General features: G+C 44.6%; 1 protein-coding gene across 1 annotated transcript in view; it reads right to left on the minus strand.

Annotated features, from left to right (window-relative positions):
* LOC146196014 (sodium/mannose cotransporter SLC5A10-like) overlaps positions 1 to 7,144 on the minus strand; it is a 101,336-nt gene extending 94,192 nt beyond the window's left edge. The window contains exon 1 of the mRNA XM_084598017.1: positions 6,859 to 7,144. Coding sequence (XP_084454143.1) covers positions 6,859 to 6,984 — 126 coding nt within the window. The 5' untranslated portion in view covers positions 6,985 to 7,144. The remainder of the gene's footprint in view (positions 1 to 6,858) is intronic.
* Between the last annotated feature and the right edge of the window lie 13,397 nt (positions 7,145 to 20,541).

Consider the following 20,541-nt stretch of genomic DNA (forward strand, 5'->3'; position numbering starts at 1 on the left):
TGCTAAGAAATGTTTATACTAAAAGAAAATGACAAGGGTACGAAACATCTTTTTTTTTTTACAATCTTTCGCTATGTTTGGCATCAACCTGATGTAAGGTTTGTCCGAAAAAGATTTGCGTTACCATATCTTTGAGCTTAATCGCGACTCACGAACTATGTATATAGTGCATTGTTAGAAAGACGGAAGCCAACACGACAGGGAAGGGGAGGTGTATTAACCAAAACCAAATTACCACGTGCAGGGCTATTCACCCTAGCCGAATGGCTGGTTCTCTTTTCCTGTCATTCAATCGGGACGAGGGAGGGAATGCAGTGAGTTCGTCATCGCCAAACCACTAGTTTTGGTAATTGAATCGCTACGCCTGTCTACATTTGCTATCAAGACATGTTCTCTGTTCTAATTTGTAACGTTGCAAATGCTAGCGACGGGAACAAAGCGGCACCTTAAAGGCTTCTGAATCGCTAGCAACCGGCTGGTTCTGGTCAATGGCGTCAGAAAACCTCGGTATCGAACAGTATCCAACGAAGCAAGAAAGCTATGTGCCCACAAAATTCTGATCAACCGTCCGCTTAGCGTTACCGCATTGCTCAAAAGAGCAGCAATTCAGCCTGCCCGCGATATCGAATTTACAGTTCCTGACCTTCAGTGACCCTCCAGCGGGGCCTGCTGAACGCAAGCTCTGTACATTTTAGCATCCTCAGCACCGCGTGCCTTCATCGTGAACACGAAAATCGAAGCTGGACAGAATCAACTTTTTTATTTTGTGTTCTTAGTATCTTCCATCTCTTTACACGCTGTCAATGTGTTGTACCAAGAAGCACATGCTTCTCTTGAAACACCCAGTATGCCTATTGTAGCTCACATGCTGCAGTGCTACTTAAGGTAAAGTGCGGTACTATCCCATTGGCGTGCTCGGACTGGCTGAGGCAGCGAAAGGTACTGCAGCATGATGTCAAGAAGCAAAGAAGTTGTGCATGGTCGGCAATGTAGCGAAACACATGACACTCTCGCGGTGTGCTCGTCTAGTCCACGAGGTCATTCCGCGGCTTTCTGGACCGAAGAAACGATGGCAGTTCAGCACAATCGCTGTGCTATGCCGCCTTTAGGAATTTATCCCATTCATCTGTAGCCGCTAGGACCCAAACCAATAACCACTGTAGTTTTGTTTTGAACACATGAGTGACAACTCGTTTCAAAGCCCATCGCATGAGTGCGCAAATGTTACTTCGCTTACGCTGCACAAAATCCTTTTTAAAGTATTTCTATAGAGTGTAGAAAAGAGAGTGGAGAGAGCTGCCGGACTAGTTTTCAACGCAACGGACATAATTTAGAACCAAGTTGCTTCTTTTCCAACGGGGCAAGTGCCTCTGCCGATCACTATTTGCGAAGACAGTCACCTGAGTAGAGATGTTTTTGGCATAGTTTGGCATAATTGCGTGGGGCCAAGCTAAAAGTGAGGCTCCCTTAATGTGTGTTCAAAAGCTTGAACAAGACCTAACGCGGGTGCGACGCATTCGTGTGCGGCCGTGGCCACACAATTGTCAGACGTCACGCATTCGAGAAAGAGCAGCGGTCGCGGGCACTGCCCACACGTGTCGGTACTCCAAGGTCAGCTCGGAACATTCTCCCCCACCCAGAGAACGGAGAGCACACGCCTGGGGATCCTGAAGCCAACAAGAGCGAACCATTCGCGAACAGTTCCACATGCATTTCGTGAGCCAAGGCGCTCTCACGGAGACTTTAAAGAGAATAATTTCATAGGCTGGGAATCTAACTGCAGTACCTTATTACGGGGTAACCAAAAAGGGAGCAAAAGTGGCCTCTAAATGTGTTTCAAATTTGTTGAAGAAATATATACGTGGTGTCACACCTAACTTGAAAACAAGGACTAAAAATTTCAAATTCGATGTATGCGAGGAGAACCATTATCATGCACAGCTGACAGCCACCTTGCGCACTACAAATTTTTTTTGTAATTATTAGATTTCCTAATTAAAGAAATTTTTCTATAATGCTAAACACCCACTTCAGACAAATGGGACTGCCAAAGTTGAAGAGCAACACCAAGAATCCCCATCCCCTGTTTGCGACAAAGAAAGCCTCATGTGCAGCTTTTGTCCCCCTGAGCTCCAACATGTAACTATCGTATTCAAGTGTTCTGATCACGCGGCTAGCCTTAATGGTTTGAGCGAAAAAATCAGGTGTGGCCGTAATTTTATTTGTCTCGCTCGGGCCTTCTTCCGAGCTCACAAAAAAAGACCCACAAGAACCTATCCTTATCGCATACAATGAAATGAGGCTCTAAGGTGCTGTCCGATTTGGCGAATACCACTAATTTTCTAAGGTCAATATTTATTAATAAAGAAAATGAATGATAATCAATTTATTAATTAATTACGAAACAAAAACTGTTTGTCGTGTGCAAGCTAGACTGCATGAAGCTGTTGCAATTTGATTCGCTCACCTGCCTAAAATATTTAATTTTTAGCCCTTGGCTCAATTTAGTTGGGAAACCCGGTATGCCGCCCTCTTCTATCAACACTGATTTTATATGGGCTTTCCTAACTTGAATCACACCCCGTACAGAGCATACCTGGGAATATGCCTATACATGTATTGAAAAGGTGCCCATTATGATGATAAACTCGACGCCTCGATGTCACCTTCACTGATTCTACTCGTATATATCACTGCGGTTACAATATCAAATAACAATATCAATGTCTTTAACGGCTATAACGTACATTCATTCGGAGAAGCTGAAGGCCAAGATAAAGCGGAATTTATTTCCGCGCAGGCCAATTTCATTGAGTCTTTTGTTGAAGCGCGCTCCGTTAGTTGGCCTGCAATATGACTACATCATGCAGCTACATGCAGAGCATGATTTTATATCCTACATTCCAGCTCACCAGAACCTTCTTCTTTTATTTCACTTCGTTTATTTTACTCCTCAGGGGCAAAGGCATTACAGAGGGAGTGGTGAACAAGGAACACTAGTTTTAAATAAATAAAAAATGGCTAAATATATACAACGGTGGAGAAAATGTTAGTATACACTGTTAGCTAAAGCACAGCAAAAATGATGACTATCGTTAATATTCACACCTTCTGCTGGAATGAGGACATTTTTTCGAACGAGAATTGGGAATCCGGGGTCTTACAGGAAGCAAACCTGCTCCTTGTTCCCGCTCGTGGAGATCACTGAAAAGTGCCTTCAACATCGACCGCTGGGAGTGCAGCCCTCCAGAGTATATGGTATCGCCCTCGGAACAGGCCGCAGACAGCGGCACATAAATTTGCCCAACCACCATTTACTCTCACCTTTGACCCCTCACACGTCGAAGGAGAACACCGCCTTCATTCCAGGGCGACTAAATAGAACACCGCGTTAATAAGTGACTAAATATTCTTTTTCGGATATGCTTTGGCAATCCTCGCACAAAACGCGTGGAACAGTCGAATGCGCATGATATTCGTGACACCGCCTTGCTCCTCATATTTCTTTCCGATGAAAGAGACAGGGCCGCCCTACCACCAGACCATTGTTCCGTTCTGTCGCCTTATCTATAACTACAATATATTGCTGACCAGAAGCTCAATCCAAAACGATTAAGCACTATAAAAATGTCAAAACCTTTTAGCGCGAAGAAAATCTCCAAAGCAGCTTTTGGTAAGAAATTACTATCCTATTTCCTCGCCCTCCCTGCTGCTGTCGTTGTAGTTCCTCGGTGTGAGCCTTGTCAGGCAGACTGAAGAATCAAAACTTGAACTACACCCTTCATATGATGGTTGGTGCAGTTTCCTCTGTGCATAGCTGATACTCCTGCTCAGGCAAGCACTAATTCCTACAGATGCTTTGCTGCTTTGGAGCCATAAAATCAGATGTTTATAACCATCACAACGGCAGTGCTATATGCTGGCCTAGTTAGGAGGCAGTGTGGGAACACCCAACACCGTAGCGTGGCTAACGTTATCTTCTAGAGTCAACACTGTCTTCCGGTTATCTCTTATCATAGTAACCTTGAAACAAAGGAAGCGGGCTTTTCGTACTCTCCGGGCGGAAAGTCATCTACTGCCTATACAAAACGACTGAATTGGTCACGAAAGCATCACAACCATCTAAAATGTGAGGCCATTCTTTGAGAAGTCTATCGAGCGAACGGCTTCTATGACCGTTGGAATTTAGGTCACGCTGAATGTTCCGTCTTTATGCCTTGAAAACGTAGGGGCTTTTATCTCGCATGTATTGACAAACACTGCTTTAAGCTTCGCAAATCGCAGGTGGCCGCTCAGAGGTACACACCCTAGCACACTTCTTGGGACTGCTAAAGCGCTTTGTGAGGATTATAGTTGAGATTTGCAGTACAAGCAAGACACACTTTTTACACCTAGCAATAATGAGCTATGTAAAGGTGAAGATAATGCCCCTTTCACGGTCAAATAAAACACACACGCTTTCACGAAACAGAGATCTTGGAAGCCTTGCGATACGTAGGCGGCGGAGACAGCGCGAACAGGAAACAACTGTGTTAAAAACTACACGTAGTGACGCGCGACAAGCAACAGAAGAATGTAAACAAAGCAGCCCGGTTGATCAGCTAAGGCCGTATGAAAAGCCGAAAAAGCGTGTTTGCGGTATTGCTTCTAGCGTTGTTAAAAGCAGGCGAGCAACTAAATCGTGTCAAGCTGCCTAGCAAAAGCGATGAAAAAATGAAACGTCTTGAGCAATGGGAACAAGCTGTTAACCAGCAGCGAGAAAACTGTTAACCGGCCGAGAATAAGCGGTGGGAACGAGACCCTACACCCCCTGAGATAGCTTTCAACCCAGGGATAAAATAATGCAGAGCAAAAACAGCTAAAATAAACTAGACGCGAATTTATATACGAAACCGAATCCCTTTCTTTGTTCTTGTTTTTTGACCCCCCCCCCCCCCCCGGCAAAATGAGACAGTGTAGTGGGTAAAATCAAAAGCGCTCCCAAGACTAGAATGGGATCTTTTGAAAAAATCCCCTAAAGCTGACTTCATTGACCCTAACAAAATATAGGCCAGCGTATAAGCGTAAACAAACACTACCTCAAGAGGTTATTGAACTTTTTGTTGGCACTCCTACTGCCATACTTTGCGTGCATTTTGACTTCACGACTGTTTCCAACTTTAGTTCCTTTGTGAAAACTTTTGTTTGCTTGTTAGCTTGATACTTTGTTTTCGTAATTAATTCCACAGATTTCTGTCCGCATTGCGATATCGAATGGCCATCATCAGACTAAGTTCGACTAGCAGTGATCGAACACTATCTACAGGTATTGTTTTTATTTTTTTAACAGAAATGCCTGACGTACTTTCAGGTCAGACTGTATAGAACTTGTTTCAGTATCAATAGGGTGTATAGCTGCCAGGACTAAGGTGGGACTTTTATTGTATATTTATGCATTTTTCTCACCTCAAGTTCTTCAACTTAAAGATAAAAAAAACTATAGAAGTACGTCTTTTGTTTGGCGTACACCAGAGACTAAAATCATATTTTGTTTAAAGCTCGGTGCCCCCTAAACATGATAAAACGATCGCACAACAAAATTTTTGAACAAACAGTAAAACTATTATTTTACCTTAATCCCATAGAACACTATAGTATTCTATTTTACTCCACCAGCAACGTGAAATGCAAGCATTCTGAGCATTCGTAGACAGTACTAAAAATCAATTGCAATAGAAAACTTTCACCGCTATTCAAAGATGCTTAGTTACTATTGGTAACCTGCACATGCCTGTAAAATGCTACTTGATAATACCTCGCGTGCTCGACTCCTTTCTTGATCTCCCAACCTGAGTTTAAAATTTCGGGGCATTAAAAAAGCATCAAGCTTTAGCCCCGTTCTCTCTTTTTTTCTAGTCGTTATCACGTATGCTGACGCTTGGGCAATATGAACAGCCATAAAATTTCACCAAGAAGAAAAACAACAGCATAATTTTAAAATGCCCATTTTTCCGCATACACAAGCGTGCGCCGCTGTGCTATGATGCCGAAGAAGAATCGAAAACAGGCGAACTAGGTGACAACACCGCACACGTGCATTTCCGCCGAAACAAAGACTGCACGTTGGTCATTAAAAGGGGCGTGCACTTTAAGGGAGTTGTTCGACGAGATTACCTGTGTACAACACGACCCATATCAGCCTTAAAAACATACAATCTGTAATCCAGACTATACATAAATATCGGTCAAACCAAATGGCCGTCCCTATGTCTTGGGCGTGCGTTTTTTGCGAAGTTTTGTGCACACTTTTCTGCATATAATGCATGCTGCATTAACCACAATAAAGGGGACAATCACGCACAGAACGGGAAAACATTCGGCACTTAGCTATTACAGTAAGTGAATATGCCCATCAAGTACGCCTAATAAAACATTGCAAAGAAGGCATTTAACTTGCAAAAGCGTGCAACAGTGTAGCTTCTGTTTTTATTTATGCCTGTCAAGTTGTTTGTATTTAACCACTGCAACCTTCATTCAAGCTGAGCGCACAGGCGAAGCATTTTTAAGGCGCGATTCCTAGTTTTCTCCGCCTGAAAGCCGCTTTCACCTTGCAATCTGAAACCAAACGCGACCAAGGTGCGTGTTCTGGCATCACACATTGTATCACTCTTGCCTGATATGACTACGAGCTGCAGGTCTACAAGAGAGCTGGAGCAGCTATAGCATACGTAGTTCGTGCTTTTCGGTCTGGCCATGTTTTCTGCAACGAACAATAAAAACAAAACACGAAGTAGCATGCCCCCACGCTTAAATTGTCAGCATACCTTTGCGTGGCTATCGACCGTAAAGCTGTGCGTCTAGCGGCGAATTCGTACTCACCCAGAGTCCAACGCCCAGGACGGAAGCCAGGTAGACTACAACGACGGCCACATCTGCGCCGTGCAGCGTCGCCTCGAGCTGGCTGTGGGCGTCGGGAGTGGGAGGCGCGGTGCTCGTCGAAGCCATGGTCTCGATCACCGAAGGCAGGCAGCCAAGCCCGCTCGCGCAGCTGCTAGCGCGCTCCCGTCGACTGACGGCGGCGGCTTCGTCGACCTGCGAATCGCGACGCCGCAATCGTCGTCACCCGGGAGACCGACGCACCGGCAGCCCTCAGCCTATCATTAGCAAGCGCTTCTTCTGGGAACGGCGCGATCCGGCTGGCAGCATCGGTGGAAAGGTACCAGTGCCGCGAGCGGGGCAGCGGTGCGATCCGGTACATGCGACCACCGCTTCGCCCTAGCCGCTCACGTCACGACAGCAAGCACGAATTCGGGTTAAAGCACCCGCGACCACGGCGGGCGCATCAAGACGCGAACTCTCTTCCCGAGCTCACTGGGAAAAGCGTCGAATGAGCCACGGGTGACGTACGACCATTGTCGCCCTCTGGCCCCAGAGCGGGGCCGAGCTCGATTGCGACATATCGCGACATATCGCGACATATCGGGATGGAAAGAGGAATACAGTCAAACATGTTATAACGCCACAGCTTGCTGTCTAATTGTAGAGAGAAACATCTGCAGAGATCTAGTTCAAACCTCTGGTTTCTCTCGAATGCGGCTGGCAAAACCACACAAAAGCGGTCCCTGAGCGCACCTGTTTGATTGTGAGCTATGCGTCTGATAATACGAGGGAAGTGGACAAAGGGAAGACTGCGCTCCGCGCACGCTAGCACTCACAAGGCACGGGCAGAGAAGCTAACTGCAGCGTGAAAAAAGCATGGCACTGCATGCCACGGTGTGGCCTACATTCCTTTCTCTCATTACCCACTTGCTGTGGGGCAGCCTTTAGTGCGCACGCGCTGAACTGTCGAGCGACAAATCATCCATGCGACGATGAGGCTGTAGCTTTCCGAACGAAAGCAGCGGCAATACTTTGCGACTTTAAGTTTTATTTAATTAGTTCACAACTGTGAAAGAAGTGTTCTAGATCTTATGATTATGCCAAACAGTGATTAAGACTAAACAGTTCGATAGAAATTACGACGAGGATTTCTACTGCCCACAAAAAGAATAATAACAAACTTCAAACGCAGTAAGTGAATTCTAGTACACTCCCAACTAAAAGAAGCGCATCTAGCCTTCTTAAGATTGTGGCCTAAATGTAAGAAACGTTATTGCTCGTCGACATCTTGCTTTTTTTTTTTCTCGGACCTATCGTGCCGTGATTGGAAGCCAACCGTCCTTAATTTGACGATAAATGGGCATTTTTTAATTGTGATGCAAGGGCAAAATGTTAGAAGGTGAAGTTATGAATATCATCATGTGAAAGATCTGATTGCCGGGTAAGTGGCAAAAATTTGCGGTTGTACGTTTTTCCTCCTGCGCTAGCGAATAGGTAAAACGAGAATTGAAGACCAATAGTCTGCGATTTTGAAAATAACTATGAGGCCAATACAAACCGTTGTAAGGCACCATTTATAAGCATAAATCCAGAAATAGTCTCAAGATTCCGATGCGTAGCACCAGTCTGCTACTGCCACGTTGCTCACAACGAGCAATTCAGGCCGGTACTGAAAAAAGCGAAAGGAGGTTTTAAATAATTGCGAAGCGGCTGTGATATATTGTTAAATACTACTACAAACGCAATTTTAGAATTTACCTAATCTCCAGATGCGTAGCAAAATTTCCGTTCCAAAGTTTGTTCTGCGCTCACAGCAAATCAGACTGCAGCAAAAATCGAATGGAGCGCACTTTCGGAAACCAATAGAGAAACACTATAGGAGCTTGCCAAAATAAGATCTGCACACACTTCTGTTATTACTGTGATATATTATATGTGAAAAAAACTGAGTTCAAAATTCTTTCTAGAAATATTTCCAAATTTTCTGAGTGTCACTTTATTAAAAGTGGTGCCCCAGGTTGCGATCAGCCGCGACACCTGCCAGACCATCATGTATCCAAATCTATACAGTGAGGAGCAAGAATAAGGTGAATTAGAGTGTTTGAAGCAAACAAAAACATGTGGGGCTGTTTTACGTAGGCAAAGCAACTCATCAGCCATAGTTTACTCAAAGTCCATAAAGGGAAGAAAAACATGCTAACATGTGGTATACGAAGAGCGAACTGTTGCTTTATACACATCGGCCAAGGTACCATATTTATGTAGTAAAATGCAGGTGAGCCGTCGTGCCACTTCATCGGTTTAGTTTGATATGATTTACAGGGTTTAACGTTCCACGGTGACTCAGGCAAGAGAAACGCCGGAGAGGGGGGTTGGGGGGGGGGGGGGGGGGGTTGCTGCGCATATTTGCGATTACCTGAAGTTATTTATCGTGTACTGATATCGCACAGTACAAGCGCCCCTTCCTTTTCGTCTGCATAGAAAATCTTAGGAGAGAGAGGTAGCCGAATCATCTACTTGACGGAAGTACATCCTTTGTCAAAAATGTAGAGCCCAAGGTGTCTGATTCTGAGCCGTGTAGTGCCGCTGATTTATTATTAGGGGCGTACCGTTTATTGGAGAAGGTAAGACAAAGCATCTTCTCACCAAGAAGAGATTCAGAACACTGGAAATCCTTTACAAGCAGCACAAATAGGCTCAGAAGCCGACCCCCTGGGCTCTACAATTTTGACAAAGACTGTACCATCTGTCGCAAGAGCGAAACTTCAGTACTGCGTATGCTCCCGGCCGCGACGGCCGCTTTTCGATGGAGCCGAAAAGTGATGCGCCTGTGTGCCTTGCGATGTCAGTGCACGTTATGGACCCAAGTGGTCCAAATTCTCGTTGCCTCCGTCGCTTCGGGACATTAAACCCTACAAGTCAAACCATCAGTACCGTGAATAACCTGCTCTACAATGTCTTCCTCCTCCGGCCCTGTTACAAATCTTTTACCCTTTACAGCCTTACTGTAAAAGATAAAAAGCTATGAATTTCTGATGGAAGCCATATAGACATGTCTTTGCAAGAGGTCCCAGACACTGCGTCTCACCCCACCGCGGTGGTTCAGGGGTTAAGGTGCTTGGCTACTGTGCACAAAGAGGCATCCGATGCCGGCCGCTTTTAGATGGATCGACAAAAAGCAGTTCGCCCGTGTACTGTGTGATGTCAGGGAACGCTAAAGAACCCCATGTAATTGAAATTTCCGGAGTCCGCCAATAGTGCGTCTCACAGAGCATAGCCGCTTTCGGGCGTTAAACCCTATAAATCAAATCAAACCCTCGAGTTGCCTTAAGAAACTTCCAATAATACAACTCTCGTCTGACAAGCAGTTATGAAAGTCATATAATTACAGCGCTTTGAAGACAAGGACAAAACATAGAATAGACAGCAAGTGCGCTCCACTAAATTTGGTCGTTGTCTTCAATTCTGTATTTCAATGATGATGTACCAGCTCGTCCGGACATCCACCCTGATCAAGTTAAGGAAGTACTCGTCTATATTGCAGTGCATGGCCACCTTTCTTGCTTTCATTTTTCATTTAAAACGAGTAACGCTGAATTCGTCATTCTGCCTGTGTATCAGATGGCACAGAGTAAATACACATCACTTACTGCACTGCAACAGCTAGTACCTCAAGAATGTTTGACCAGTGCACGTATCAGCGAATTTCTGTGTACACCTATATCATTTTGCTCACTGCAAGCCAAGGGACATGTATACCCTCAAGAACTGCTTGCTGCGTAGCTCAGTGATTACTTTAAGCAGCGATGGCTCCAAGCTTCTCTCGACTGTGAGTATGGCAGAAAATTTGTTCAACTCTTACACTACCTCTTTGCGACCAAAGGATCCTCTTACGGCCAAAGGACCTCTTGTACGACCAAAAGATTAAGCAGGCTTCGAAATGGTATTCTCCTATCGATCATATCCATACTATCAGCAAGGTGATAGGAAAATGTTCAGAATATAACAAACCTTTATACTAAGCATTCATTGATTACGTAAAATCATTTGACTCAGTCGATGCTTCGGTAGTCATGCAGGCATCGCGAAAACAATGTGTACATGAGCCATATGTGAAAGTAATGGAAGATGCATGTAGTGGCTGCCCAGCAACCATAGTTCTGCACATTGGCAGTAATAAAATTCCAATAAAGAAAGGTGTTAGGCAAGGAGACATGATCTTCCCTGTACTATTCCCTGCTTGCTTATAGGAAGCATTCAAGGGCTTTTAATATGCTCCCATTAAAAGAGATGTTGAAGGAGTGTTGATGGAGTGTTAGAGGGTTGATGGAGGATACCTCAGTAATCTGCGATTCGCTGATGACATTATCTTGCTCAGTAACTAAGTGGATGAATTACAAAGAATGATTGACGACCTAGAAAAGAAAAGCAGAAAGGTAGGCCTTAAATTCAATATGCAAAATACTGAAGTAATGTTCAACAGCGTCGGTAAGGAACAGCAGTTCACAATGGGCAGCGAAGCACTGAAAGTAGTAGGCGAATATGTCTACTTAGGACCGGTAGTAACCGCATACCAAACAATGAAAGGGATATGACTAGAAAAATAGGATTGGGATGTTGCGGATTTGACAAGTACTCGCAGATCATGACCAGCAGCTTACCACTATTGACCAAGAGAAAAGTATGTAACAGTTGCACCTTGCCTGTACTGTGGCGAAATGTGGAGGGTAACGAAACGGGTTATTCTTAAGTTGAGGGTAACACAGAGAGCCATGGAACGAAAAATGGTATTTGTATTGTTAAGAAATAAACGTACAGAGTACGCGGATCAGATGAATAACTCGAGCGAACAACATTTTAGCTAAAATCAAGAAGAAATGAGCATGGCCAGGACCTGTAGCGCGATGAGGGGATAACCGATCGTCGAAAAGGCTATAAAATCTGATACCAAGGAAAGAGAAGTGTAGCAGGGGGCGGCAGAAGTTCAGGTCGCCAGATGTAGTTAAGGAACTCGCAGCGTTCAAGTGGATACAGCTAGCACAAGACCGGATTAATTGGAGGAATATGGTAGAGGCATTCGCCCTGTATGGGGTACAGTCCGGCGGATGATGATGATACTACCTCTTTTACCTTTCATCGTCTGAAGCTAAGCGATAGTGTAAGTGACTATGAAGGCAAGGACAGCCAGAGTAAAGCATTAGCTTCCTGAGTGCCACGTGAGTGGCACTGTATCTATTTAAATCAAAATACAGAATTTCCCAGCGACCTGCGCGCTAATCATGAAGGAACAATAGCGAATACATTTTTCTCCCCTTCGAGATTTCATGCATTCTGCACCTTTTACTCTGCAGTTTAGTTTCGTTTCAACTGTCTCTATGTATGAACCTTACCCCAATATTAAGAATAATTTGATAACCCCATCTTGTTGCGTTTCAGCTCGCATCGACCATCGTCATAAGGTTAGTGTTCCTTCATGCCACACCAATCATTTCTACGATTCATTCATTCTCAGCACATCTGGAAGTTGGAATCATCTTCTCCGAACTCCTGTCGAAATATCCGATAATATTAAGTTTAAAGCTGTTATAACTACCATTAGCGCCATAAACGCAAGATAGTGTTGCATTGCAATCGTTTTTTTTTTACCCCATTTTCTTCTCATTGCAGTCTTTCAAAACGGGTGTGCTTATTCTTTTTTCAGGTGCATGATACTACGTTGAGTGTATTTTTTTTACGTTTGTTTTTTGTTTGCAATAGTTCTTCGTACGCTTTGTATACTTATTTTATTTTATTTTACTCTATGTCATTATATTATTAAGTTCCTTTTTACTATTGATGTAACAATTTTGCGTCCTTTTTCCCGTGGACCGCACTTATATTTGTTATATATGTTTATTTTACTACTATTCTTGTTTTTGACTTTCCTGTTTCTACAGCACTCCCCTCTGCAATGCCCTCGGGCTCTATGGGTAATTAAATAAATAAATAAACCCAAATTCACATGTGTCCTCCTAACGTTGTCGAAAAACTTTAGTCCCGTTTCCTTGTCTTCTCAGCCACATTTCTCTGGTCACACTTTGCTCATACATCTATATACACATTTGTTGACGCGAATGGCGACATTTGCCTCGTTAGCCGCATATTTCTATCATTGCTTTCTTTCATTGTTGCTTACCTCCCTTGCTGATTGTGCGCTTTATTATCACATCATTTTCATGGTGCTGTTTGCTTGCTCTATTTGCGCATTGCTTGCGCAGTGACTCTATGGATGCTTGTATTGCGTACGGGAAATATGCATAAAGGCAAATTCCAACCCATTCTCTCAAAAATTCACCCACGTGAAAAAGCGTACTACAATGCGTCTTTATTAAATTCTGCACACATCGCAGGTGACGACAAAAGAGTAAAACACACAAAAGGCGCCTTCCACTTGCATGTACTGAAATATAACATGAAGTATGAATGGTGAACAAGCTCAGCTTTCTTGTCTGTCGCAATTCTGCAAGGACTATGAAAGTTCTCGAGACCGAGCACGCGTAGTTATCTTTGCATCAATATAAATTCTCCTTGCGTTCTTCCTTGCTGCATCGTAAAACCGACACGTACTATCGGAGACAAATATTTTGAGAAGAGGATAGTAAGAGAAAATGCGTATGAAAGCTATATTTTTTGCGATCACTTGATTTCACTAGATCACCTCACAGTACGTGATTGCCACGTTTATGTGAAGTCTGGACTCCAAAGTCCAGATGCCGGATAATAACAGAGCCACAGGCTTTGATTCTTCATGACTCATCATGGAAGCTTTATTTTTAATAAAGTTGTTTCTTGCCTCAGGGCATAAAGGAATATGTAAAAAGAGAAAAACTTTTAGGGGGTACCTTGGACCACTAAAGTGCTATGAGGCGAAAGCTTTTATAGCGTGGTGTACCATATAGCCATCCACTATGGCACGTCTATCGCCCTCTCTTCTTTCACTCACACCTTCGTCCCTTCTTTTACTGCGTGATACATGTCTCCGCGGAGAATTGTGACAGATACAGCGCCTTTGCTACCCAATAAATCAATTTGCAATGAACAATAACTTCAGAGATATCATTACTGAGTGTACGGCAGAAGTAGGTGGTAGGATAGTTAGAGAGGATAGCGGTAAGCTGTCTAAAGAGACGAAGGATTTGATTAAGAAACGCCAGAGTATGAAAGCTTCCAATCGAACAGACCAGATCAAATTGGCCGAGATATCAAAGCTAATCAATAAGCGCAAGGGGGCTGATATAAGGAAGTATAACATGGAGAAAATATATAACATGGAGTATAACATGGAGTATAACATGGAGGCATAGGCAAAAACCAGATGTATGCGATAAGGGACAAGGCGAGCAACGTCATCACGAATATGGACAAGATAGTCAAAGTAGCCGAGGAGTTCTATAGAGATCTCTACAGCAGCCAAAGTAGTCAGGATCGTAACGAGATTGGCGGCAGGGAAAAACAGTCAGACGTTCCACTAGTGACGAAGGACGAGGTCAAGAAAGCATTAGAAACTATGAAAAGGGGGAAATCAGCTGAAGAGGATCAGATAACTACAGATTTGCTAAAGGACGGGGGGGATATCGTGCTAGAGAAACTGGCCACCCTGTATACGCAGTGCCTGGTGTCATCGACGGTACCGGAACCATGGAAGAATGCAAACATTATCCTCATTCATAAGAAAGAGGACTCTAAGGACCTTAAAAATTACAGACCAATCAGCTTACTTTCTGTTACGTATAAGGTATTTTTTAAGGTAATCGCTAATAGAATCAGGGCAACCTTAGACTGCAATCAAGCAAAGGATCAAGCGGGTTTTCGGAAACGGTACTCTACTATCGATCATATCCATACCATCAATCAGGTGATAGAAAAATGCTCGGAATATAACCAGCCCTAATACATAGCATTCATTGATTACGAAAAAGCATTCGATTTAGTAGAAACCTCAGCGGTGATGCAGGCATTGCTAAATCAGGGGGTAGACGAGCCATACGTGAAAGTGCTGGAAGATATATATAGTGGCTGCACAGCAACCATAGTTCTGCATAAAGAAAGCAACAAAATTCCCATAAAGAAAGGTGTTAGGCAAGGAGACACAATCTCCCCAGTACTATTCACAGCTTGCTTAGAGGAGGTATTCAGAGACTTGAAATGGGAGCAGTTAGGGATAAGGGTAGATGGAGAATACCTCAGTAATCTGCGATTTGCTGATGGCATTGCCTTGCTAAGCAACTCGAGGGATGAACTGCAAATAATGATTAATAACCTAGACAGGAAAAGTTGAAAGGTAGGCTTGAAACTCAATATGCAGAAGACTAAGGTAATGTTCAACAGCCTCGGGAAGGAACACCAGTTTACATTAGGTAGCGAAGTACTGGAAGTAGTAAGCGATTATGTCTACTTAGGACAGGTAGTAACCGCAGATCCGGACCATGAAAAGGAAATAACAAGAAGAATAAGATTGGGATGGAGCGCATTTGGCAAGCACTCGCAGATTATGACTAGCAGCTTACCGGTATCGCTCAAGAGGAAAGTATACAACAGTTGCATCTTGCCTGTACTCACCTATGGGGCTGAAACGTGGAGGCTAACCAAGAGAGTTCTACTTAAGTTGAGGACAACCCAGAGGGCTACGGAACGAAAAATGGTAGGGGTAACATTAAGAGATAGGAAGCGTGCAGTGTGGGTCAGAGAAATAACTCAAGTTACCGACATTCTAGTGGAAATTAAGAATAAATGGGCATGGGCAGGACATGTAGTGCGAAGAGAGGATAACCGATGGTCGCTTAGGGTAAAAAACTGGATTCCGAGAGAAGGAAAGCGTAGCAGAGGGCGGCAGAAAGTTAGGTGGGTGGATGAGGTTAAGAAGTTTGCGGGGGTCAAGTGGATGCAGCTTGCACAGAACCGGGTTAAGTGGAGAAATATGGGAGAGGCCTTCGCCCTGCAGTGGGTATAGTCAGGCTGATGATGATGAAATCAATTTGAAATGCCGCTGATGCAAAACATTGGCTGATTCCTGCTGTACTAACGCCCTCTATGCATCTGGGTGTGCTTCTGTTTGCTGTGCGATGCGGCGTTCGAGGAAGCGCCCAATAAAAGGCGCCGCACGAACGCCTGGATCGGACGCCCGGCGAGGTCAGCTTTGTCTATGTATGGGTGGGTGGATGGATGGATGGATGGATGGATGGATGGATGGATGGACGGACGGACGGACGGACGGACGGACGGACGGACGGACGGACGGACGGATGGATGGATGGATGGATGGATGGATGGATGGATGGATGGATGGATGGATGGATGGATGGATGGATGGATGGATGGATGGATGGATGGATGGATGGATGGATGGATGGATGGATGGATGGATGGATGGGTGGATGGGTGGATGGGTGGATGGATGGATGGATGGATGGATGGATGGATGGATGGATGGATGGATGGATGGATGGATGGATGGGTGGATGGATGGATGGATGGATGGATGGATGGATGGATGGATGGATGGATGGATGGATGGATGGATGGATGGATGGATGGATGGATGGATGGATGGGTGGATGGATGGATGGATGGATGGATGGATGGATGGATGGATGGATGGATGGATGGATGGATGGATGGATGGATGGATGGGTGGGTGGGTGGATGGATAGATGGATGGATGGATGGATGGATGGATGGATGGATGGATGGATGGATGGATGGATGGATGGCAACTTTTATTGTCCCCTTTAAATGGAGGCCCCTTACTCCCCACCCCCGGCACGCAGGCCTAGGGGATGGGGGATGGAGCCTCCGCGACTAAAACTAACAAAGAGATTTTGTCTCTTCGCGGCCTGGACCCCCAGGCGGACGGCTTGTTGCTGCCCAGCGGGATCATCGCTCTGCAAAAGGGCTTCCCAGCTCTCTCTGCTATTGATATTTTCCTCGACTCCAGGGGAGTCGACGCATTATCATATAATGTGGTCGAGAGTACCCCTCTCCCCACATGCTTTACAAATATTATTTTCATGTTCCCCTGGTAGTATGTGAAATGCCAATACAGGGTTAAGGGAAATTCTAGCTTGCAGTCGCCGCCATGTGGAAACGCCCAAACGAAAACTCAAAAATCCTTTGAAGATTTTGTAAGTTTACCCGTGAACAATGTAACACTTGGAACACGTATCATAGCTTGTTTAATCTGTAAGCAGAGTATGAAGTGATTTATTGACATTCAAAAAATTTAGTTGTGGTTTAACTCTGGTTAACCCTAGTTGGATTGCGATAGTAAAGGTAGAAGCTTCTTTTGCCTACTACATTATCCCCCTCTCACGCCCTATTAGTGTAAGGTGCTACATTATTGGGGACAATAAAGTTCATCCTTTATAGGTATGACGAGAGATCACAAGCTACCAGCCCACATATAAATGAGAAGGGTTCAATGCTGCTGGACCGAATGCGGAGCGAAAGCATTATCTGCGGGTGACCGAGCGTTCTTCGCCTGCTTCTTCTTCTTCTTCTTCTACTTCGTTTTCTTCTTTTTCTTCGTCTTCTTAGTGTTCGTCGTCATCTTCTTCGTCTTGTTCTTAGTCTTCGTCTTCGTCTCGTTATTAGTCTTCGTATTTCTCTTCTTCGTTTCTTCACGGCTGTTCATGGTCAAACTAGCCCTACCTTGGACTACGCGACGGGCCGAAACCTTGCGTGCTATTGCTATCGCAGTAAAAGAGGCTGCAGAACCTCCCGAATGGCTCTCAAGGGCTGAGACTTTTGTTGTCGCTGCGGGAGTTTTAAGGCGACGAGGCCAGTCTAACACTGGCTGATCACGACATTCTTTAATGTACATTGCCTTGTGTGTCTTTTTTCATGTTTTGACGGGAGTTATGTTTTGTGTTATGTCGGGTGCCAGAGCCAGGCAATAAAGAAAAAATATCCGGGGCGTGGTGCAGTTGGTGGAGCGCTCGGCTGGGGATACAAGGGATGCAGGTTCGATTCCCGGTAGAGGCAAGGTTTATTTACTTATTTTAACTATCTCCCTCAAAAGTGTGACGCCCTCTGCCGACAGCCTCCGCAACAGCTCCTGCTGACAACGATGAAGCATTAAAGGCTTTCGTCGTAATATTAAAATGAGTATTAAATGAAAAAAAGAAGGTTTTATGAAAAATTTATTCATTGCAGTACATCGCTGTTACGAAAAAAAAAAACAGAAGCGTGTCAAAAATACCGCAAAATGTTTCGTAGTTTTGTGGTAAAAGATGTTTCTGTAGTTTTGTAGTTTGCTTACTACCTTTCCTGTATTTTTTAGTTTTGTATTATTTTTCACTTGTATACCCACAAAATTGTAATGTTGCTATAGAAAGTTCTGTAGCCTCAGTAGGTGCCTGAGCAAAGACCGCACAAAAATTTTGTTGGCACCATAGAATAGGCAGCTGCGGGCAAAAGTGAAGAAAGCGCGTCCTTGCAGACGTTTTCACGCATTTCACAGCTGAGACAGCCCGCTGTGGTATGTGCCTGTTAAGAATGGAGCCTACTGAGTTTTACCGTGAACACAGAGCGTTTCTTCATATTAGGTAGGGAAAGCATTTGGGCAGCGAGAATGAAATTTTGTGCTCCGTTTGCTTAGGTCCGAACGTGTACTTGCGTTATGACGGATTTGTACCTCCTCTTTCAGTATTTTCAGAAATACCGGGAAAGGGGGCGCCGCAACGCCGGATCTGAGTAGTACGCATTTTTTTCACCGACGTTTTTGATAGCATGCTCCATACTGAGAGCCCCTTTGGCATTCGGAATTTCTAGCGAACGCTAACGTAACGAAGAAATCGCCTCGCAAGGCGGGAGATTTCCGACGCGACGGGCGTTGTGTGAACAAGCCCTTCCAGCCGGTCTTTTATTGCTCGGCAAACACCTTCCGCAACGGCGAAATACGCTAACAATGACGCCGCCACCGTCGTGCTCCGTAATCGCCGTGTGTGGAACGTGCCAGTCGTCTACCGTCCAGTGTCGTAAATTGCTTCCGCACTCGCTCCTCCTGCGTCCCTGCTTATCGGCTTTTACGCAGTTAGCTTTCCCACAGGAAGAACGTAGAAGGCACTGCCAAAACACTACCTCAGCGATGTCCGCGATTAAATATGCGCTCAGCTACGATACCTGCCTCGGGTGATGAAGGCAAAGCCGATCCCCTCAAACACGAGAGGACGACGGATGACTAAGTCGCCCCGGGCCTAAATTAGAACGGAACCAATGGAATGCAGTATATGCTGCACTGTTTTCTTCGATTTACGCATGGTTATATCCAGCATTTGTAAACAATATATAGCCAAAAGGAGTTCTTTCTCACCGCTCTAAGTGCCTTTGTATCCAAAGGACTCGCATGCCTTGGAGCGATGAGGACGAGAGTTCCTCTTATTGTAACTGATTTTGGAACCATAGCGACGCATTACACGCCGCACAAAAAGGCCCAGTCAAACTCCGGGAGCACGCACAGTTCTGAATAATGGTGTCCGTTCACTCCTTGATGAACAGTCCTGGCATCGCGACACCATGAAATAGGAGCTATACATAGCCAGTATTGGCTATTTTTGCTTCATCTCTTTTCCTCCGACCTCAACTACAACTATGACATTGCATGAAAAGTTAGAAAAGCAAGCTCTGGCGAAAGATTGTGCTTCTGCACTGTCCCAGCGAAAAAGCGTTCTTACGAACAACTTCGTTTCAAAAAGCCTTTTTTAAGAAGAAAGATAACATCTATTCAAGCCTAAAAACATGCTCAGCCGATCTTCCTGTTCGCAGTTGTATTAGCCTCGAGCAAACTTTGATTTTTTTAAGAAAAGGTCGCGTTATTTCAAGCGTCGATGGGGCGTGAAACATCAGCACCCTAAATGAGCCTAACACAGGAAGAGAAGCCTCTTCGTCTCTAAGAAAAGTTATCGAAAACCTACTTACCTTGGGAGAGCAAAATAAGATAACGTTATAGAGTTCCTCAGTCTCTACAACGTGCGAAAACTAAGTCCGTCTTTGGCAGCACTAAACGCTACTTCCACTGGCACACATCAACTGGCTTAGGATACGCGTGATAAAACCCATTTAGACGCTAAGCCTCTCCCAAAATCAGCTGACTTAACAAGCTTCAATGACATGAGATCTTCATCGAGGCATCACTGTACATCCTGCACCGATGCTTGGCAGGCTTACCTCACCTTTCTGGACAGCAGTACAATAAACATGTGTGTGCATTGCTTGAGTGTTCAGTAGTTCGCAAAAGCTTCCGCATAACGACCTTATTTGTCTAAACGTGGCTTCTGGCTAACGAGATGCTTTTCCAATGGCCAATGCAGTGCCGCCTGATTTATCTTCCGGAAATTTGTTTTCTTTTATCTTGCGGGGGCGATTGTCGATATACTGCAGCGAACTCTTTAAATAACGTTGAGATGACACTACCGCAACTTTAAATGGCGTCTCTTTTCTGAAGCCATTGTGTTGTGGTTCGGTGGATCCGCAAAACTGAATTCCTCACTGACTGCGTTTTCTAGATGCAGGTTGGTGCCTAGCGGAAGTCTTAATGAGATTTCAATGTGGCTATGCATAACAGTGTCACTGAATTCAGCTCTTTGCGTAAGGCTAGAAACCAGTCAAGGGTTGCACTTTTATGCGACAAAAAAAAAAAAAAAACAT

This window comes from Amblyomma maculatum, chromosome 3 (genome assembly GCF_055883805.1).
Source record: "Amblyomma maculatum isolate TAMU_Amacu chromosome 3, ASM5588380v1, whole genome shotgun sequence".
NCBI lineage: Eukaryota > Metazoa > Arthropoda > Arachnida > Ixodida > Ixodidae > Amblyomma > Amblyomma maculatum.